At 42.8% G+C, this 17,277-nt stretch overlaps 2 protein-coding genes across 2 annotated transcripts in view; one reads left to right on the top strand and one right to left on the bottom strand.

Moving 5' to 3' along the window:
• Positions 1-1,794, top strand: part of NVL (nuclear VCP like) — a 45,151-nt gene extending 43,357 nt beyond the window's left edge. Inside the window, exon 23 of the mRNA XM_079969210.1 lies at positions 285-1,794. Coding sequence (XP_079825336.1) covers positions 285-329 — 45 coding nt within the window. The 3' untranslated portion in view covers positions 330-1,794. The remainder of the gene's footprint in view (positions 1-284) is intronic.
• A 2,301-nt stretch (positions 1,795-4,095) lies between these two features.
• On the bottom strand, positions 4,096-10,928 carry LOC307212210 (sphingolipid delta(4)-desaturase DES1-like). Its single transcript, XM_079969326.1, has 3 exons — positions 10,756-10,928; positions 6,421-7,163; positions 4,096-4,640 (listed from the first exon to the last, which is right to left on the bottom strand). The coding sequence occupies exons 1-3, from the start codon at positions 10,835-10,837 to the stop codon at positions 4,494-4,496; spliced, it is 972 nt and encodes a 323-aa protein (XP_079825452.1). The 5' UTR covers positions 10,838-10,928; the 3' UTR covers positions 4,096-4,493.
• Between the last annotated feature and the right edge of the window lie 6,349 nt (positions 10,929-17,277).

Here is a 17,277-nt window from a genome sequence, read left to right as displayed (position 1 = left end):
CAAACAAGTCTGATCTGGGGGAAAACCACGCATCTGCCTTGGTGTCAGTGGGAGGGAATCTTACTGGCACATGGAGAAGGCAGGCTCTGGACACTGCCTCCTCAGCGGCTGGGATCTTTAAAAAGCCAGTAAATTAGCCACTTTGCCTTTCCCTAGGTTTCTGTTGTAAATGCTGAAACACAATCTTTGGCACTAGGTAAAAGTTTTCCTTATGGTACAGTCGGCTCAAAAGCCTTACTGAATGAGTTTGTTTCTGTTTTTCCTCCCTTCACCGGCATCCTTAGGACCAACTAATGTATGAAGAGCTGCGCAAGGCACTGAGCAGGTGATAGCTGGATCATCCCTAACACCCAACATGTTGCTTAACCTGAGGACCTCTCCCAGTGGACTATTTTCCAGAGGCATCTTCATGGCTTGGATTTAACCTTGGTTTTGCTTGCTTCCACATTGCTCGACTCCGTTTCTGAGAGAAGTTCTATCACACTGTATAGTAATTAACATTTGTCCACAACCTTTCAAACTGGTCTCCAGGATATGGCCAGAAGATACATGATGTGGCCATTTGGCTGAAACTAAGCAACCCTGGATCTGGTCAGAAACCCATATATGCCATGGATTCTGTGATGGAAGAAAGTGCAAGATGTAAATGTTGTTTTAAAAATATGCTGTCAGCTGTCATGGGCTTCTCCCCATCACTCTTCAGACGTTAAATTTTTCTTTCCACTATGAGACATTTGATTAATCTTGTTAGTGTCCTGCCTGTAAACTGAACCGGTTAATACACAAAGAAGCAATAGCAAGTCAACCTACCGCATCAAGCCTAGCCCAGATAGCAGGGATGGGGGACCTGTGATGCTCTAGATGGTGGGACTGTAGTTTCCATCAGCCCCAGAGAGCATGGCCAATTTCCAGGAATGATGGGAGTTGTAATCCGACATTGGGCTGCAGGGTGGGCACAAGTTCCCTATCCCCGTCTTACCCCACAGACAGGAAAACAGCCAGCCAGGTAATAGGAGTAATGTTACCATGGGGGTAGTTACTCTGCCATCTACTACGCCTTTCCATAAAAAAGTGGGCAGCAGGGCCCAGCTGAGGAGAGGGGAAATTGTGCTGTTGGGCAAGCAGAAATGCTTTCACTGGCAGAAAAATATCCTTAAAACTACATTGAAAACTTAAGGAAAAACAGCTTTTTCTCTGTGGGGAAGCTTCACATTATTTAAAGAAGTCTGCTTGTTTGCTTTAAAAATACATTCTTTCCCATACTAGTTGTGTATGACTTAAAACAAGGGAATATTAGAAAAAATTGGGTGCAGTGGGCTGAAGAAGACTAAAGCCAAGCGTCTGTAGGATCTGTCATTTGATCCACCCATGACTAATCCAGACAATGCAGTGGAGATCCTCACAGCAGTGTACAAGGACTTTTAGATAGGACACCTATGCAGCTGATTAATGGTTGCTAAGAACATGGCTTAATTATTGCATAATCCTCTGCTTCCCACACATAGAAAGCACACAGACTTTGCTTTTCCATGTGGTCTGGTGTGAAAGTCAGATATGATTGAATTTTTAAAAAATGCATTTGTTTTCAAGCATCAGCAAAACAGTAAAACAAAAAAAGTAACTCGAGAATAAATACAGAGCTTGTATTATAGAGAAACAGCCATCTGTAATGTGTTCCTCAAAGAGGTTCAGTGTTCAGCTTAGGATGTATTTCCATAGATTACTGGGTGTTAAGGAATGCATCCATATTCCAATGTATTTGTGTACATAATAAAGCACATTTCATAAAAACTGCTCCCTTCTACATTGTTTTAACTTTATGCTTAGGTTTTTTTCATGACTGCTATATTCCATACTTCCCAACGTTATTTGTCCTTACATCCTTCCAGTTTCTGGTATAATGCTAGCTGTTGTTAGCAGGAATGTTATGAATTCCTTAAGTATTGGTGTTTTTAGTGCACCATCAGTTATCATTAGGGCCAGGTGTTGAGTTTGTTGAATAATTTGTTTAGGGATCATATTTATTTCCTGGAAAATACCTTTGTACTGCATGTTCTTCCTCTGTCTCCCTCCTCAGTTGCTTCCACCCCTCAATGCAACCTTCCAAATCAGTTTCCTCTCTTTACTACCTTCTCAGTTGCTTCTGCTCATGTGGACCCTGGAAAGCACATAGAACTGGAAGAGGAAGTGGAAAGCGTGTGGCCAGTGGAGAGCCAATGGTTTCCCACATGTCTTTAGGGATTTGATTCCCCCTGACCAGGTATCCAAGTGGTCGTGTTCTGGTGTCCGTATCTTGGTTTGGGATGCCAGGATGGGAATAGGATTCTATTGGCTTACCATCCACCCCAGTAAGCAATTCTCCCTGCCTGAATTTATAGAGGCAATCACAGCTGTGGACTGAAGGAGTCCTAAGTGGGTTGTTCTCGGTGACAAAACATGCATGCCATGGTGGTCTTGTCTGCTGTGGCTCAGCAGTTTATGGCCTCCAAGCCAACCAAGGACGCCTCTCTGATTTTATCTTGGCCAGCACATGTATTGGGATACACATTGGGCTTTAGGCCACATCTTTTTGGGCTTTAGGCCACATGTTTTGAAATAGTGATTTGGTTGTGGAAGCCACATGTGACACTTGTCACGGACAGATTATAAATTTAACCTGCAAGAGTAAAGGACCTGATTCAGTACTCTCCTCAAAAGCGGACGAAATCTGAATTCCAGGTGGTGTTTGGGGAATTTCCTACAGGACTGGCTGGCAATCCTGCTGGAGCTCTAGTTATTGTCTGGAATGAGGCAGGGAGCCAAGCTGGCCCCACAACAGCTCCTAAGCATTTGGCACATTGTCAGAGCCATTGTCAGTTGCTTAGTACTTGGAGGAGTGGGTATCAATGAATTGATAAGGTCAATGTGACTGAACATATAAAAGCCCATTGGTGGTCTTCATGTAGTGACGAAATCTTACTTCACACTACCACCAGTGGTGTGAAGTGGAGCTCCTGGATTGATTTTTTTAACATTTTTAAAATTAATAATAATCAATAATAATCCAATATGAGCCACATTGATACAATACGAAATCATAATACAATTTTAAAAGGCAATTATTCTATTCCAGTTCCATAGAAACAGTATGCCATATGGTCCTGTTTCACAGATAATTTTCAGCTTGTGCAACACAAGGATGTGGTTAACCTGCTTCCTTGATTGAGATCAGCTAACAAAGGATGAAATTTAAAATATGAATGGGTCTTCTCTTGCCATTTTAAATTGCCTTATTTTAAAATAATCTCATGAGCATCTCAATACTCTGCTAACCAAAAGCGAGCATGGACAGTAGCCTAAAATACTGGTTTCTCTTTTAATTTTTGACAGCACATCTTGCTAATCTAGTTTCTGTTTGAAGGTATGATCTTAAAGTGGAAGGATGCGGGCTTAAGGCCTCCTTTCCCATATTCATTGAGAAACCTTATTGACACTAGGCCTTTATTAGCAATTATTCAAGAGCAGATTTACAAAACAATACCAAAAAGACTGCCGCGTTAAAGTCTTGGGGCCAAAATGAATTGTGATGCCTACTTTATTATTTCAAGCTTGATCTCAAGAACATTGCACACATTTGTTAAATAAACTTCATTAATAACATCTTTATTCAAGTGTCCAAGAATGGTTTTTGAACAACAACTTTATTGTATTCCTTTGTAGGAGGTATTTTACATTCACACAGTCGATGTTCTATACCTTTTATAAACTTGCTACCTGCTGTCAACATCTGACACTCCAGCTCTTGCCCCAGCTAAGAGAGCACAAGATGGTTACCGGGACACACGTAGGCTCTACTATTCTGTTTCTAAACTTCAGGAGATCTAGTCTGTTTCCAAAGAAGCATCAATTTGATGGCAGAACGTAGCTCTTATGTACAGATGCATAAAAAAAGGAATGCAGATGTTTTCTGGGAAATAGGCCTGCTGCAGGAGATCATATCCATGGTAATCATATCCACGTGTTTTGAAATTACACAAACACTAGCCTTATTCACCGGGTATATACTATACAGCAACAGTTGTAAATCCATCAATTAGGTTAGCACTTGGATTGCCCAATCTAGGAGGAGTTGTAGCCAGCCATTTTGGTCAGCTACTACACTAATTAAAACAATTCTAGGGTATTAAAAGAAGTTAATTTGGAAGGTTTGTCAGCAAAAGCTAGTGTCCTGGGCAGCAAGTGTAAAAAACTGAACAAGTACATATGCTGCATGTAAGATGAAATGCTTACAAGAACAAACCAATGTTCAAGTCAACAGCTACTAAAACACATCATGAAACATAGTTATATGGCAAAAGAACATGAGAACGTTTAGTTCTAGAGATCCTGTTCTAGATTGTACTCATATACTCATAGTTCAAACCGGTCAAGATACAAAGCAAATTCATCTCGATCAAACAAAACGTTCCACCAGCTACTAGGCTGTCTTTGGTGTTTACGGCAGTGGGGGTTTTTCACTCCAGTATCACTTCACCTTTTAAATGCCTTTTCACTCGCGAATAGGGGCTGATAGTGTCATCCATCACAAAGTCATAAAGCACTTTTGCCCAGGAGTTATACTGTGGCAGATGATCATAGTATTCAGAGGCCATTTTCTTCAGCTATAATAAAAGAAAGGAAGAAAGTTTGTCAACAGAATATTAAATAGCCAGTGTTGTGGTAAGTAATCTCATCTCAGAATTAGGAACTACAGTGGTGCCTCGCAAGACGAAATTAATCCGTTCCGCGAGTCTCTTCATCTAGCGGTTTTTTCGTCTTGCGAAGCAAACCCATTGACGGCTTAACGGATTACCGCTATTAGCGGTTTTTAGCGGCTTATCGGCTTAGCAGATAAGCAGATAAGCGGCTTAGCGGCTTAGAAAAGGGCGGGGGAAGGAAAAAACCCCCGCAGGAACTCGCAAGACATTTTCGTCTTGCAAAGCAAGCCCATAGGAAATTCGTTTTGCGAAGCACCTCCAAAACGGAAAACCCTTTCGTCTAGCGGGTTTTCCGTCTTGCGAGGCATTCGTCTTGCGGGGCACCACTGTAATTGTATGTATGTCTACGCACAGAACTACACCATCTGCTCCCTTATATCCTGGCCTGATCACTGAAATCTTTGATGCTTCCCCATGGCTCAGATGCACAGCCCCTGTTCTTAGCCATGCATTTAGTGTAGTGGGCCCAAGCCTGGGAATTACACCCCAACTGAGATTATTGTTCCATTTTCTGTGGATTGTTTTTAATTGCACTGTTTAGAAATGCAAATGTTTAAGCGGTATATAATTGTTTTAAAGTAAAATAAACACAATATTTTGAATTGTAAAAGGATTATTCCTTTTGAACTTTAAAAGGTCTAAATTAGGGATTGGGATCCTGTGGCCTTCTGGATGTTACTGCAACTCCCATCATCCCTAATCATTAGCCATGCTTGCTGAGGCAGATATGAATTGCACTCCAACATCTAGGGGACATATCACCTGTATCGGGAAGTGTGCCGGTCATACAAGTAAATACCCAGCATTCACTCAGTATGCAACTTCCTAATCAGACAACAGATACACAAAGCATGCTGCCTCTGAGGAGGAACAGGGCACTGACAGCCACTGACTCTATTTTCTAGAAACAATGGCTTAGGTCCCAAGGTAAGCTCATGGGATGCAGATTTTTTACCCACTCCTCTACACACCCTAAAAGCCTCTTCAGGTCTGAACTATGAATATATGAGTACAATCTAGAACGGGATCTCTGGAACATTGTCATACTCCGTTGGCATAGCTAGTTAATGTTTTATAATGTGTTTTAGAAGCTGTTAACTTGCACATTGGTCAGGAATGCCTCTTGAACAATGTGGAATGGAAAACATTCTCTACAGAGAAGAAGCAATGCTAATTGGTATGTGCAGGAGCTACAATTGCTACCTTTTTAATGTCTGATGTTTCGGTATGTTTTTCTACAGGGTGAGTCCTTTAAAAGAGGCCCCGTGGATACAGAGTGCACATGTTCCACGGGGCCTCTTTTAAAAGACTCACCCTGTATATACTGTAAGCCGCCCAAAGTGGCTGGGGAAACCCATCCAGATGGGTAGAGTATAAATAATAGTAGATCCCTAAAGCTCCACAAAGATGAAGCTCTATTGAATTGAAGGCAACTTCCTTGCAGAAGTCTACAAAAAACAATGGCAACCCAGGACTGAATTGTGGCAATTAGCAAGGAAAACAACTAGTTTACCCCACATAGGAGCAAATTTAAAATTTGGAGACATAGAGTGTAGTCTTAATATATATCCCCACCTACATCAGCAAATCACGGCACAGAAGTGGAATGATATCAATCCATTCAATTATAAGAGAGTTGCTTCGCTCCAGCAAAGTAGCTCCTTGGACACTATAATGTACTCACCAGTGGAAGATTTTTCCCAGGAACATTAGGGAAGTCATGGTGTTCATTATGGTAGCCAACGTTGAACGTAAGCTTATTAAGTGGACCATAGTAGGAATATGTTTCATGTCCCTTTAAGAACATGTAATGTTCGGCTACGAAGTGTCCTGAAATAGGGTGCAAGCCTAATCCAAGCAGCGATCCTGTTATCAGGTAGACAAGTGCTTTTACGCCAAAGACATAGTATACCATAACATCAAAGAGAAATTGAATTGACAAATTCATTATTTCAAGTCGAGAGACTGGTTTGGGATTAATAAAAAGAGGCCGAATAACAAAGAGGAAGTGCTGAAAAATAACCCAAAGGAACTTTCGAAAACGAGTACAGAAAAACCATCCTTCAATGGGAAGAGGAATGTCCACATCAATTCCTTCACCGCCAAGATAACGATGGTGATCCATGTGATATCTCTTGAAGGATACAGAGTATGGGATGCCAAATACAAGATTGGCAAACATTCCAAACCATCGATTCCACAGAGGTTTACAGTTGCCAAAGGCACTATTGTGGGCAATCTCATGAATAGCCAGAGTCATGGAATGATCAAGACAACTGCCAAACACATATGACCAAAATATAACCCATTTCCACTCCAAATCTTTAACTAGGTAAAGAGCAACTAGCTGTGCAAGCACCATCAGTGTAACTATCCAGATCAAGTTGTAGTCTGGTTTCATCAAAGTTTTTATTTCTGGGTGTTTACCTGTTGGGAGAAAAAGAGAGATAAAGTTTCAAATAATTGCTGTCAATAGACCATGCTCTTTGAAGATCATGCCACAATCATTTGGATTCTACTTTCTATACAAGCCTATATACATGTTAAAAGTTTGAATATATACAGGATGCTTTAGTACAACTCTGCAGTCTAATGTAAAATCCACATTAATGAAGTACAGGCACAACAACAGCATCAATGCCAAAATGGTTCAGGCAAAGTTAGGGGATGGAATCAGCCTTAGTTGCCCTGACAGAGGTCCGTATTTGGGAGATAGACAAGGGGACTGCAACCCTGTTGATCTTGCAGTGACTTTTGATACGATCAGCCATGCTGTTCTCTTGGATCATCTTCATGAGCTGGGACACAATTCCACATTGGTTCCACTCATTACAGAGCAGGATTCAGAGAATGGCATTAGGAGATTATAGGTGTGTCCACCACAAGCCATTGTGTTACAGGACAATTTTTGTCCCCAGTACTATTTAAGATCTACATTAAGCTATTGGGAATGATAATTAAGAGTATGCTGATGACATGCAGTTCTATTTCTCAGTTACAACCAAATCAGAAGAGGTTTTGATATTTTTGGACGGTGGTGGGCTGAGTGACAAACCAACTGAAATTGAATTTGTGGGTAAGTTGCTTCCAGGTATGGGATCTTGAGAAACTACCAGTTCTGGAGAGAATTGCACACCCTCTGAAAGAAGAGGTAGATAGTTTGGGATGCTCTTAGATTCATCTGTCAGTGGAGACTCAGGTAGCCTCCATGACACGAAGAAGTTACACTAATTATGCCCTTTCCTGGAAAAGGACAGCTTGATCACCACTCATAACTTAATTACAGTAACATGATCTTTGTGAGGCTCTTTTTGAGACAGGTCCAGAAGGCAGTAAATACACAGTCAGTTAAGTTACATGCTGACATCTACTTCACTAAGGAGCTATATGCAAGAACAGGTATTTTTAAAATATAGTTTTGAGACTGTAACCAAGATGCGACTTATTGTAGGAACTGAACATGGAAGAAAGGGTTAATATCCTTCATGGGCATAAATCAAGATGTAAGCCAAGATGTGTATGGTCAGACAAGCCAGTTGCTATGGCTATGGCAATGGCGTAGCACTGTCTATATAAATGATTAAGGCATGTCAGCTTATTAGTCAGTCAGTGAGTCTGTGAGTCAGTCTGTGTTACGGTATGTCTTGAATGGCTGGAGCAGCAGAAATACTTCTTACTTGTATCTGTAAAGCCTGCAAACTGTATGTATAGATCAACATCCAGAACTGTATTACTGAGGCCTTATCATTTGTAGCAGTGAACTATTTTGGGCCTTATGCTGCCAGTGGTGACTGGAACAGTGTGTGGGCAATTTCCGCTAACATGTCTTTGTGATAAAATTATTTACTCCTGTCCATTGAGATTTTAATAATTCAGATCAAGAGTAGTAGCACTGAAATCCATGCTATCTATTCCCATGATTTCACTAAGCTTCATTTCCAGCAAGTTGCCTTTGATTAAGAACATGAACAAATATGGCATCAGATATGCAGACTTCCCACAGACCTAACTTTTACATGAAAGTCAGCATGGTCGACTAAGCAGACACAGAAAGCCGTGCCAATCCCAAAGTGATCTGCTTTAATACAGTTTGAGGTCATTCAATTCTTAACTTTTCTCTGGGCAGATTCAATTAAACAGTTGCAGTAGTGTGAGCCAGTAACAAATCCTACTAATGCTATACATCTCTCCTCCCTCTCCTACCCATTTGCCTCCCCCAAATTGGCTCTGGGGGTCAGAAGAACCACAGGAGGAAGAAAGGGGAAATAGCACATTTTGCTTGCCTGATGGAACTGACAGAGCAATCTCCTTAGTGCTACTCTGAATTCCGCCCACGGGGGGATCCAAATTTCATGAAGAATAGACCCATTGAAATTAATGGACCGTAGTCATGTTCGTTAATAGGTGCACTCTTAGTAAAAAGTAGTTGACTACCACCCTATGTCTAGCAAGGAGTATACCGTGATGCAGGCAACGTAGAGATTCTCTATCCAGCACTAGAAAAATAAAATCAAGATGCTGGATAGAATGACCCGAGTTTGTATACTCAGTTGCTTATTAGGTTTGTACATCAGGTTTCTGAATTTATTTTGAGATGAATAAAATGGAAAGAGACATGTGTAATTGGGAATGGCATTTGTCAGCATAAAACTTGATCATTGCCTCCTACTGATGCTTCTCAGCAGCCACAAGGACTAGAAGTGTGCTCTTAACTAGAAGCTCAGGGCCACTCCGCTCTTCTAGCACCTCACCTGCTCACTAAGAGCATCAAACATTTTAGCATGTGAAAAAAAGATGCCTCTAGGATCAACTTGAAAGCTGAGCTTCCAAATACAGCTACAGGGTTTCCCCACACTTCCACTTCACCAAGAAACTGGTGGTGGCTGGCAACTTCAACCACTCAGCCAATTTCTGTCACTCATAAGACACCTTGCATTGCAGGGGCTTGGGCTAGCTTATCCTTGGCGACCCCTTCTAACTCTCCAGTCCTATGAGTCTATGATACTACACCTGTGGCAGCTTGTTGGCACACCATTTTGAAGTGTGCCCAAAACACCAGCCTACACTCGTTCCTCGCTTCAGAGAGATCCTACTGGAAAGCTAGTTGCTGACCAAGGAACTAAGAGCCATAGGAGCCAACTCCTAGGTGCTGAGAGGAGGTCCCTTTGCCCCCCCCCCAATAAAATATTTGAGAGTCCGTCCTCCCAAGCTAACAACAAACCCTAACTATTGAATTCTTTTGTCCCATCTTTTTGTGCCTGCCAAATAGCCGTGTCATGCTTTTGATATTTTATTCTCTTGTTAATTATGCTGCTTTAAATGTGCATTTTATATTTGACTTCACTTAGCAATGGTGTTTTTTTTGAAATGTTTTTTGTTAACTTAGTTTGTGTTAAATATGTATTCTGTAGTTGACCTCCTTTGTAATGTTTATTTTGAAATCTTTAAGATAATATTTTAGTTTTTTGTTAATTATATTGCTTTGGCTGTATACTCCATATTTGATTTTCCTCAGATTGTCTTATTGATGTTTTAATATTCCGTAAACCGCTTTGAGATTTTTCTTAAAAATATAAAACCATATAGATATGAAAGAAGAAGAAGTTGTTGTTGTTGATGGACACTGCCATTCAAATAGTGTGCCCTATGCACAGCTGTCAACTTTTCCCTTTTCTTGCGAGGAATCCTATTCGGAATAAGGGAATTCCCCTTTTTAAAAAAAGGGAAACGTTGACAGCTATGGCCCTATGTGGGCGGGCCTCTCCCCCTTCTCCCCAAAAAATATTTTATTCAAGTTGGCACTCTTACTAAGAGCCCGGCTGTATGATACAGTAAAAGCAAACGTCGCCCCTTCCACCCTCAGCAGGGAGGGGATGTTACTTCAGCCATTTTGTCCAGGGTACACTGGCAGAGCTTATGGTCGGAGAGAGGGGACTCGAGAGCGCCTTTGCCAAGCGAGGCGTCGTGTGGGGCGAGACCCCCAAAGGGGAGCGGGGAGGGCCTGAAGGCGCGCGCTTACTCAGGATCTCCTTGCGCCGGTCCGCGTGCGGCTGGTCCGTATAAACCCACTCGAAATCCTCTCGAGCCACAGCGTTGCCCATGGCTCTTTCCTCGCCGGCGGCGCCGTTTCCACACACTCGCGCCGGCCGCTGCTCGCCAGGTAGGGAAGGATGGTTTCCCGCCCACCGACCCCACTTCCCAAAAACCATTGGCTGCAGGGAACGGTGACGTCACAGAAGCCTATTAGCGGCCCTGCCTGGAGGCAATGGGAGTTTTAAGATGTGCCCGCTTCTTGCCCTCGTCGCCTTGCCTATCATTTTTCTGCCTCCCCGGCAAAAATGTTGGAGTGGCTTCATTTCGAAAGAGTTGACATTTTTGAGCTGCATAATATTAGGTGTCTTTTCTTATAGTTTTTATTAAATTTTACAGTTTTGTATTCAAAACGAAACATCATTATAACACAAAGCATATATGAATCCAAATCCCCCACCCCCTCCCGTGACTTACCTCACACTATTAGGTGTCTTTTCAATTATTAGGTGTTAAATTACGTTAGCAGTATTCACAATTATATATATATATTTTAAATTAGAAATTTCAACATAACATTTTATCAAAAATACATCATCTTTTCCCCTCCCCCCTCCCCAAAAAGGAAAAACCCACCCACCCCAGACTTCCCTCAGCTCCTCTCTGCTTTCTCAGCCCATGTTATTCTCTGCATATTATAAAGTTGTAAAAATCCTTAATTAATCTATCAATATGTTACCAATAATTTTTTTTGTATGTTTATTCAAAACCTGCTAAGGAGTCCAGTTCATTTTGTTGTTTCTTTAAGTATTTGTAAAAGGTTCCCCTTCTTTCAAATCACAGTTGTCCTTATAACGTAGTTTGTGTGTCAATTTCACCAATTCCGCGTAGTCCATCAGTTTCTTTTGCCACAATTCTTTGGTCAGGATTTCCTCATTCTTCCATCCTGGTGCTATTAAGACTCTTGCCGTTGTCGCATACATAAATATATTTTTGAATTTCCTTGGCAGGTCTTTTCCTACAATCCCTAACAAAAATGCTTCAGGTTTTTTTTACAAATGTTAATTGGAACATTTTCTTCAGCTCGTTGTATATCATTTCCCCCCCAAAATTAATCTTACTACAGTCCCACCACATAGGGTAAAAAGTCCCTTCTATTTCCTTGCATTTCCAGCATATATTTGAAGCAGTTTTATACATCCTTCCTATCTGCACTAGAGTTATATACCATCTATACGTCATTTTCATGTAATTTTCTTTCAGCAAAGAACAATCTGTAAATTTTAAATCGGTTTTCCACAACCTTTCCCAGTCTTCCAACATAATATTATGACCTATATCTTGTGCCCAGCAGTATTCACAATTATGCCATACCATGAGTTGTCATTAACATGATACTGTACAAATTGTAATTAGTAATATTATTTATAACGGCGATGTAGGGTTGAAGAAGCATGGAGAGAGGGTGCTGGTTCAGTCAGAAAAGTGGGAGCACATGACGAGAGGCCTGGCTGAGTTTCAGAGGACAGTGACCCTTGCTTTTACTTCTTCCCTGCCTCAGTTTTCATACTTCCAAAAGTCTTCTCCACACTTAAGAACTGCTCCTCACATTTCCTTTTGCATAGCTGCCTCATTTTCGCTGCTTCAGCACTACTCAAATTGCATGCACAAAAAAGTAAACATTTCCTACAAGAGACACAAAACTTTTGATTCCTGAATATGCTAAAGGTATCCAATATTAGAAGTGCTGGGGAAGGCAGCGGTATTTTTTATTTTTATTTTATTAACCGGTTTTTATGAGTATGGGCTTGGGACATTCTCTTGTCATGTGGCTTTGAAGATGAGCTCTGAAGGAAGTGTGTCCTTGGGACTGACTTATCTTGCAACTGCAGCATTGAGTTATCAGAAACCTTGAATCAGCGCAATTCATCTAGCCCAATTCTGCACACGCTTACTTATACATAAGTTCCACTGAAAGCAATGGGGCTTCCAAGTAAGCGTGCACAAAATCAGAGCCCCTGGTCAGTGAACTTTGTGAGGATTTTTAGAATATATTCCTATATTGCAACAAAGCAGATTGATATAGAGTACAGTGGTACCTCTGGTTAATAACTTAATTCGTTCTGGAGGTCTGTTCTTAACCTGAAACTGTTCTTAACCTGAAGCACCACTTTAGTTTATGGGGCCTCCTGATGCTGCTGCGCTGCCGCTGCACAATTTCTGTTCTCATCCTGAAGCAAAGTTCTTAACCTGAGGTACTATTGTTGGGTTAGTGGAGTCTGTAACCTGAAGCGTATGTAACCTGAAGCGTATGTAACCCGAGGTACCACTGTACAGGAATACACTTGCTATCCTTTTTCCTGTGCCAGAGGTGCTGGGGCAGCATGAAGATGGGTACTATATTAAGGGAAGGACACAGAAAGAGCTGCATTGAGGGTATGAGCAGAGGTGGATTCAGTAGGCAGAGAGCCTGGGGGCAGGGTTAGCCATAGTATTTCTACTGTCCTAATACCTCTCTCACCATTCAACTTGACTATCCCTATTCTTCTCTTGACCTCCCCTGCCCGCCGCCACACCACATTCCTCTATTTGCTTTTTCCAAGTTCTGCCAATTCTTCATGGCCTTTCTAAATTCTATTGTAATATAAGCCCATTAGCTGTTCCATACATCTTTCATTTTCACTAACTGCAGATGTAAGCATAAAGCTTTGGATTGAGAGTAAAAGCCCATGTCTAGGCTTCCATATGCATTAAGCATTTACTTTTCTACCTCAGCATAACTTGTATTACTCATACCTTGCTGGTAAAGCTTGGCTCTGTTGCCTGTGTAAAATGCATTCAGCAAAAAAGAGGCGGTAATAGATCACAAGTGTGACCTGCATCAAAATTCTGTAGTGTATACTCATAGCTAGCTCATCAACCATGTCTTCTCCCAGGATACTAAAAACAAGTATTAGATAAACATCTGGCTCATGGGCATAATCACACCTGCCAGGCCTCCCCATTTAACATCTCTCCATTTACAGGGGAAAAAAACAGTATGGAAGCAGCTGGAGGGACTGCCTCATGATTTCAATTTTCTCTATACCCCTTGGCACGGGGACATTCTCAGGGGAACTGAAGGAAGCAGTGGTGTGCCCGCTCTTAAAGAAAACTTCACTAGATCCTTTAGACCTATCCAATTACTGCCCAGTTTCAAATCTTCCATATCTGGGTAAGGTGACTGAGAGAACGGTTGCTGAACAGCTTGGTAGGTTTCTGGAGGAAACATCAGCTTTAGATCCATTTCAGTCTGGGTTCTGTCCTGGTTTGGGGACCGAGACAGCTCTGGTTGCCCTAACAGATGATCTCCATAGACAACTGGATCGAGGCGGGTCAGGGCTGCTGATCCTTTTAGATTTGTCAGCAGCCTTTGACATGGTCGATCATGATCTTCTGGACCACTGCCTCGCTGTGGGGATACAGGGCATAGCCCGTAAATGGCTGTGCTCTTTTATCTCTGGTCGGGGACAGAGGGTGGCACTAGGGAGGGAGATGTCGCGCCACTCCTTGGTGTGTGGAGTGCCGCAAGGCGCAATCCTCTCCCTGATGCTTTTTAACATCTTTATGCGCCCCCTTGCCCAGATTATCCGGAGCTTTGGGCTGGGCTGTCACCAATATGCTGATGACACTCAGCTCTATCTGCTGATGGATGGCCACACCGACTCAGCCCCGGACACACTGACCAGATGTTTGGAAGTTGTGGCTGGATGGTTTCGTGGGAGCCAATTTAAACCAAATCCTTCAAAGACAGAGGTCCTGTGGCTGGGTCGGGATGGCATGGGGATGAGGGACCAACTCCCTTCTCTTGCAGGGGCCCAATTAGTGCCATTGCCTTCCGTTAAGAGTTTGGGTGTAATCCTTGACGCCTCCCTTTCCATGGAGGCGCAGGTTACAGCAACAGCCAAGGTGACATTTTTCCACTTTCGCCACATCAAGCAGTTGGTCCCCTACCTTTCCCACCCCGACCTGGCCACAGTGATCCATGTGACGGTCACCTCCAGGCTTGACTACTGTAATTCGCTCTACGTGGGGCTGCCCTTGAAGCTGACCCAGAAACTCCAGAGGGTCAGAATGCTGCAGCGAGGCTCCTCACGGGGTTTCTGCCATGGGAGCATATTCACCCAGTGCTTTTCCAGCTGCACTGGCTCCCGGTGGAGTACAGGGTCAGATTTAAGGTGCTGGCTTTGACCTTTAAAGCCCTTCACGGCCTAGGACCCTCGTACCTACGGGACCACCTCTCCTGGTATGCCCCACAGAGAGCCTCAAGGTCCATAAATAGCAAAACCCTAGTGGTCCCGAGCACTAAGGAAGTTAGATTAGCTTCAGCCAGAGCCAGGGCCTTTTCAACACTGGCCCGGGCCCGGCCTGGTGGTACACTCTGCCTCATGAGACCAGGGCCCTGCAGGATCTGATTTATTTCCGCAGGTCCTGTAAGACAGAGTTGTTCTGCCTGGCCTTTGGCTTGGAGCCAATTTGATTCCCTCCCCCCCTTTCTTTTTTCCTTTCTCCTCCTGTGATGAGGCTGTATTTTAATATTTTAATGTTTCAATATTTTAATGTTGTATTTTAATCTTGTTTTTAAGTTGTATTCATTCAACTTGTTTTTATTATTGCTTGTTAGCCGCCCTGAGCCCGGCCTTGGCTGGGGTGGGCGGGGTATAAATAAAAATAGAGCATGGGATTAATCTGAACAAGATTAACCTGTATTCTTAATGCAGGGTAGCAAATATGATGTAACAGGCATTGCTGAAACTTGGTGGGATGAGACTCATGGGGAGGACCCAAGCAAATTGTTTCAAGTCCAACAACTTTATATAGTAAACAGCCCTGTGGATGGGTAATATTATTGTTGTTATTATTAACTAATTAAATTTATATAACAACAGCAACTGACTAGTCAGGTTGACTTTTGATACCAGGAAAGGTCCTAGAACAGATAATTAAGCAATTGGTCTGTGGGCACTTAGAAAAGGATGCTGTGGTTACTAAGAGCCAGCATGTGTTTCTCTAAAACAAGTCACATGTGCAGATTGTATCCAGGCATGCTGTTGAAATTCAATTTCTGCTTGAAATACATCACGAGCTCCAACTTCCTCTTTAATCCAGACGACTTTCAACTGCTGCTGCAGATGAGGAACGGCCAGTTGCAACTGCAGCTTGTAGTACAATCTGGAAGGTACAGCATTATGTTTCTCTGGTAGGCTACAAGAGTAGGCACTTGATGAAGTTGATAGTTGGGAAAACAAGTCCCATTAGATCAGTGGGTTGACATCTGTTAACTGCTTTAGATTTCCATTGTACATTATGACTGAAACAACTGCTCCACAATTGACTCCTGGGAAGCAGTGTAGTTCTCACATTAACAGCAGAAGAGGTAGTAACCTAGTTTAGACTACACCTCTTTAGACTCCAGATGAGGATTCATATTATTCCAACAAAAGCAAGAGTAACCTTCTGGCCTGGATCTCTCTCTGCCATTCTAGTTTTCTATGTGTAGGAATCTGGGGACTGGGGGAGCAGCGAGGAGCTCGTTTGCATTCTGAAGCACAAATGAGCCACAGGTTTACTGGCTTGCTTCCTTTTTCTGGGAAATGTGCCAAACTAAAGAGAAATAGTGACAACTAAAGGGAAAATAGCTGTTTACTCTGTGGGGATAATTTTGAAGAAGCTTGCATGTTTGCTTTAAAAAATTGCACGTTCCTAACCTTGCAGGTTTTACAAGTATGACTAAAACAAAGGGAGGCTAGGTAATCTTGGGTGAAAGAGCTGAAGCAAGACTCAAACCAAGCCCCCGCAAAATCTGTACTTTAATCCACCAGTGTAATGGTTCTAGGGGTTGCTCGTGCGTAAACTGGCGCCACACCTGGCTGGGTTGCCTGAGTGAACCTTTTCCGTCCAGACAGCCACTCGCCCGTGGCTGTCTCAATCGCTGGCAGAATCCATCAGTGGGCGTTTCTTGAACTCCTTCCAGCAAAGAAGCTCTTTGACGCCTAGTCTCCGCCTACTCTCCCTGCGCGGAAGCCTTCTGCACAAGGAGGGTGTGGGCAGCGGAGGACCCGTGCTCTCCCCGCTGGTCTCCTGCGAGGAGTCATGGGACCGCCTCGCCGATTCCCCCATCTGCCCCCCTTCTCCACTGGTGCTATGCTGATTTCCTTCCTCAGAAGATGGGCTGCTTCTCCCCATCCCGGGACGCTCTCCGGAATCCCTCTGGAGCCCTTTCTCTCCGATGGCAGTTCCCTGACAACCAGTAATGAATGACCTTGACAATGAAAAGATCCTCACTGCAGTGCACCAAATTTATTGCTGCATGCAAGGATCTGTAGGTGTAAGGCATTAATTAAGTTGCATAAATGTGCTGCCTATATCATTGACATAGCTTTAAAAACATTGCATAATCACGAGAAAATCCTCTGCTTCCCAGAGATAAGAAAGCAGATAGAATTTGCTTTCCTCAAGAACATTCCACACA

Source organism: Podarcis cretensis, assembly GCF_951804945.1.
Source record: "Podarcis cretensis genome assembly, chromosome: 3".
Taxonomy (NCBI): Eukaryota; Metazoa; Chordata; class Lepidosauria; order Squamata; family Lacertidae; genus Podarcis; species Podarcis cretensis.
The sequence above is the reverse complement of the archived record's forward strand: the minus strand, read 5'-3'. Positions and strand labels throughout refer to the sequence as shown.

Bases quoted from the DNA above. Each gene is read 5' to 3' on its own strand.
- LOC307212210 (XM_079969326.1), bottom strand. From the start codon at position 10,837: ATGGGCAACGCTGTGGCTCGAGAGGATTTCGAGTGGGTTTATACGGAC. The intron at 7,164-10,755 runs GTAAGCGCGCGC...TTCTCCCAACAG, and splicing joins CCGGCGCAAGGAGATCCTGA to GTAAACACCCAGAAATAAAA. The intron at 4,641-6,420 runs GTGAGTACATTA...CTTTTATTATAG, and splicing joins CTGGGAAAAATCTTCCACTG to CTGAAGAAAATGGCCTCTGA.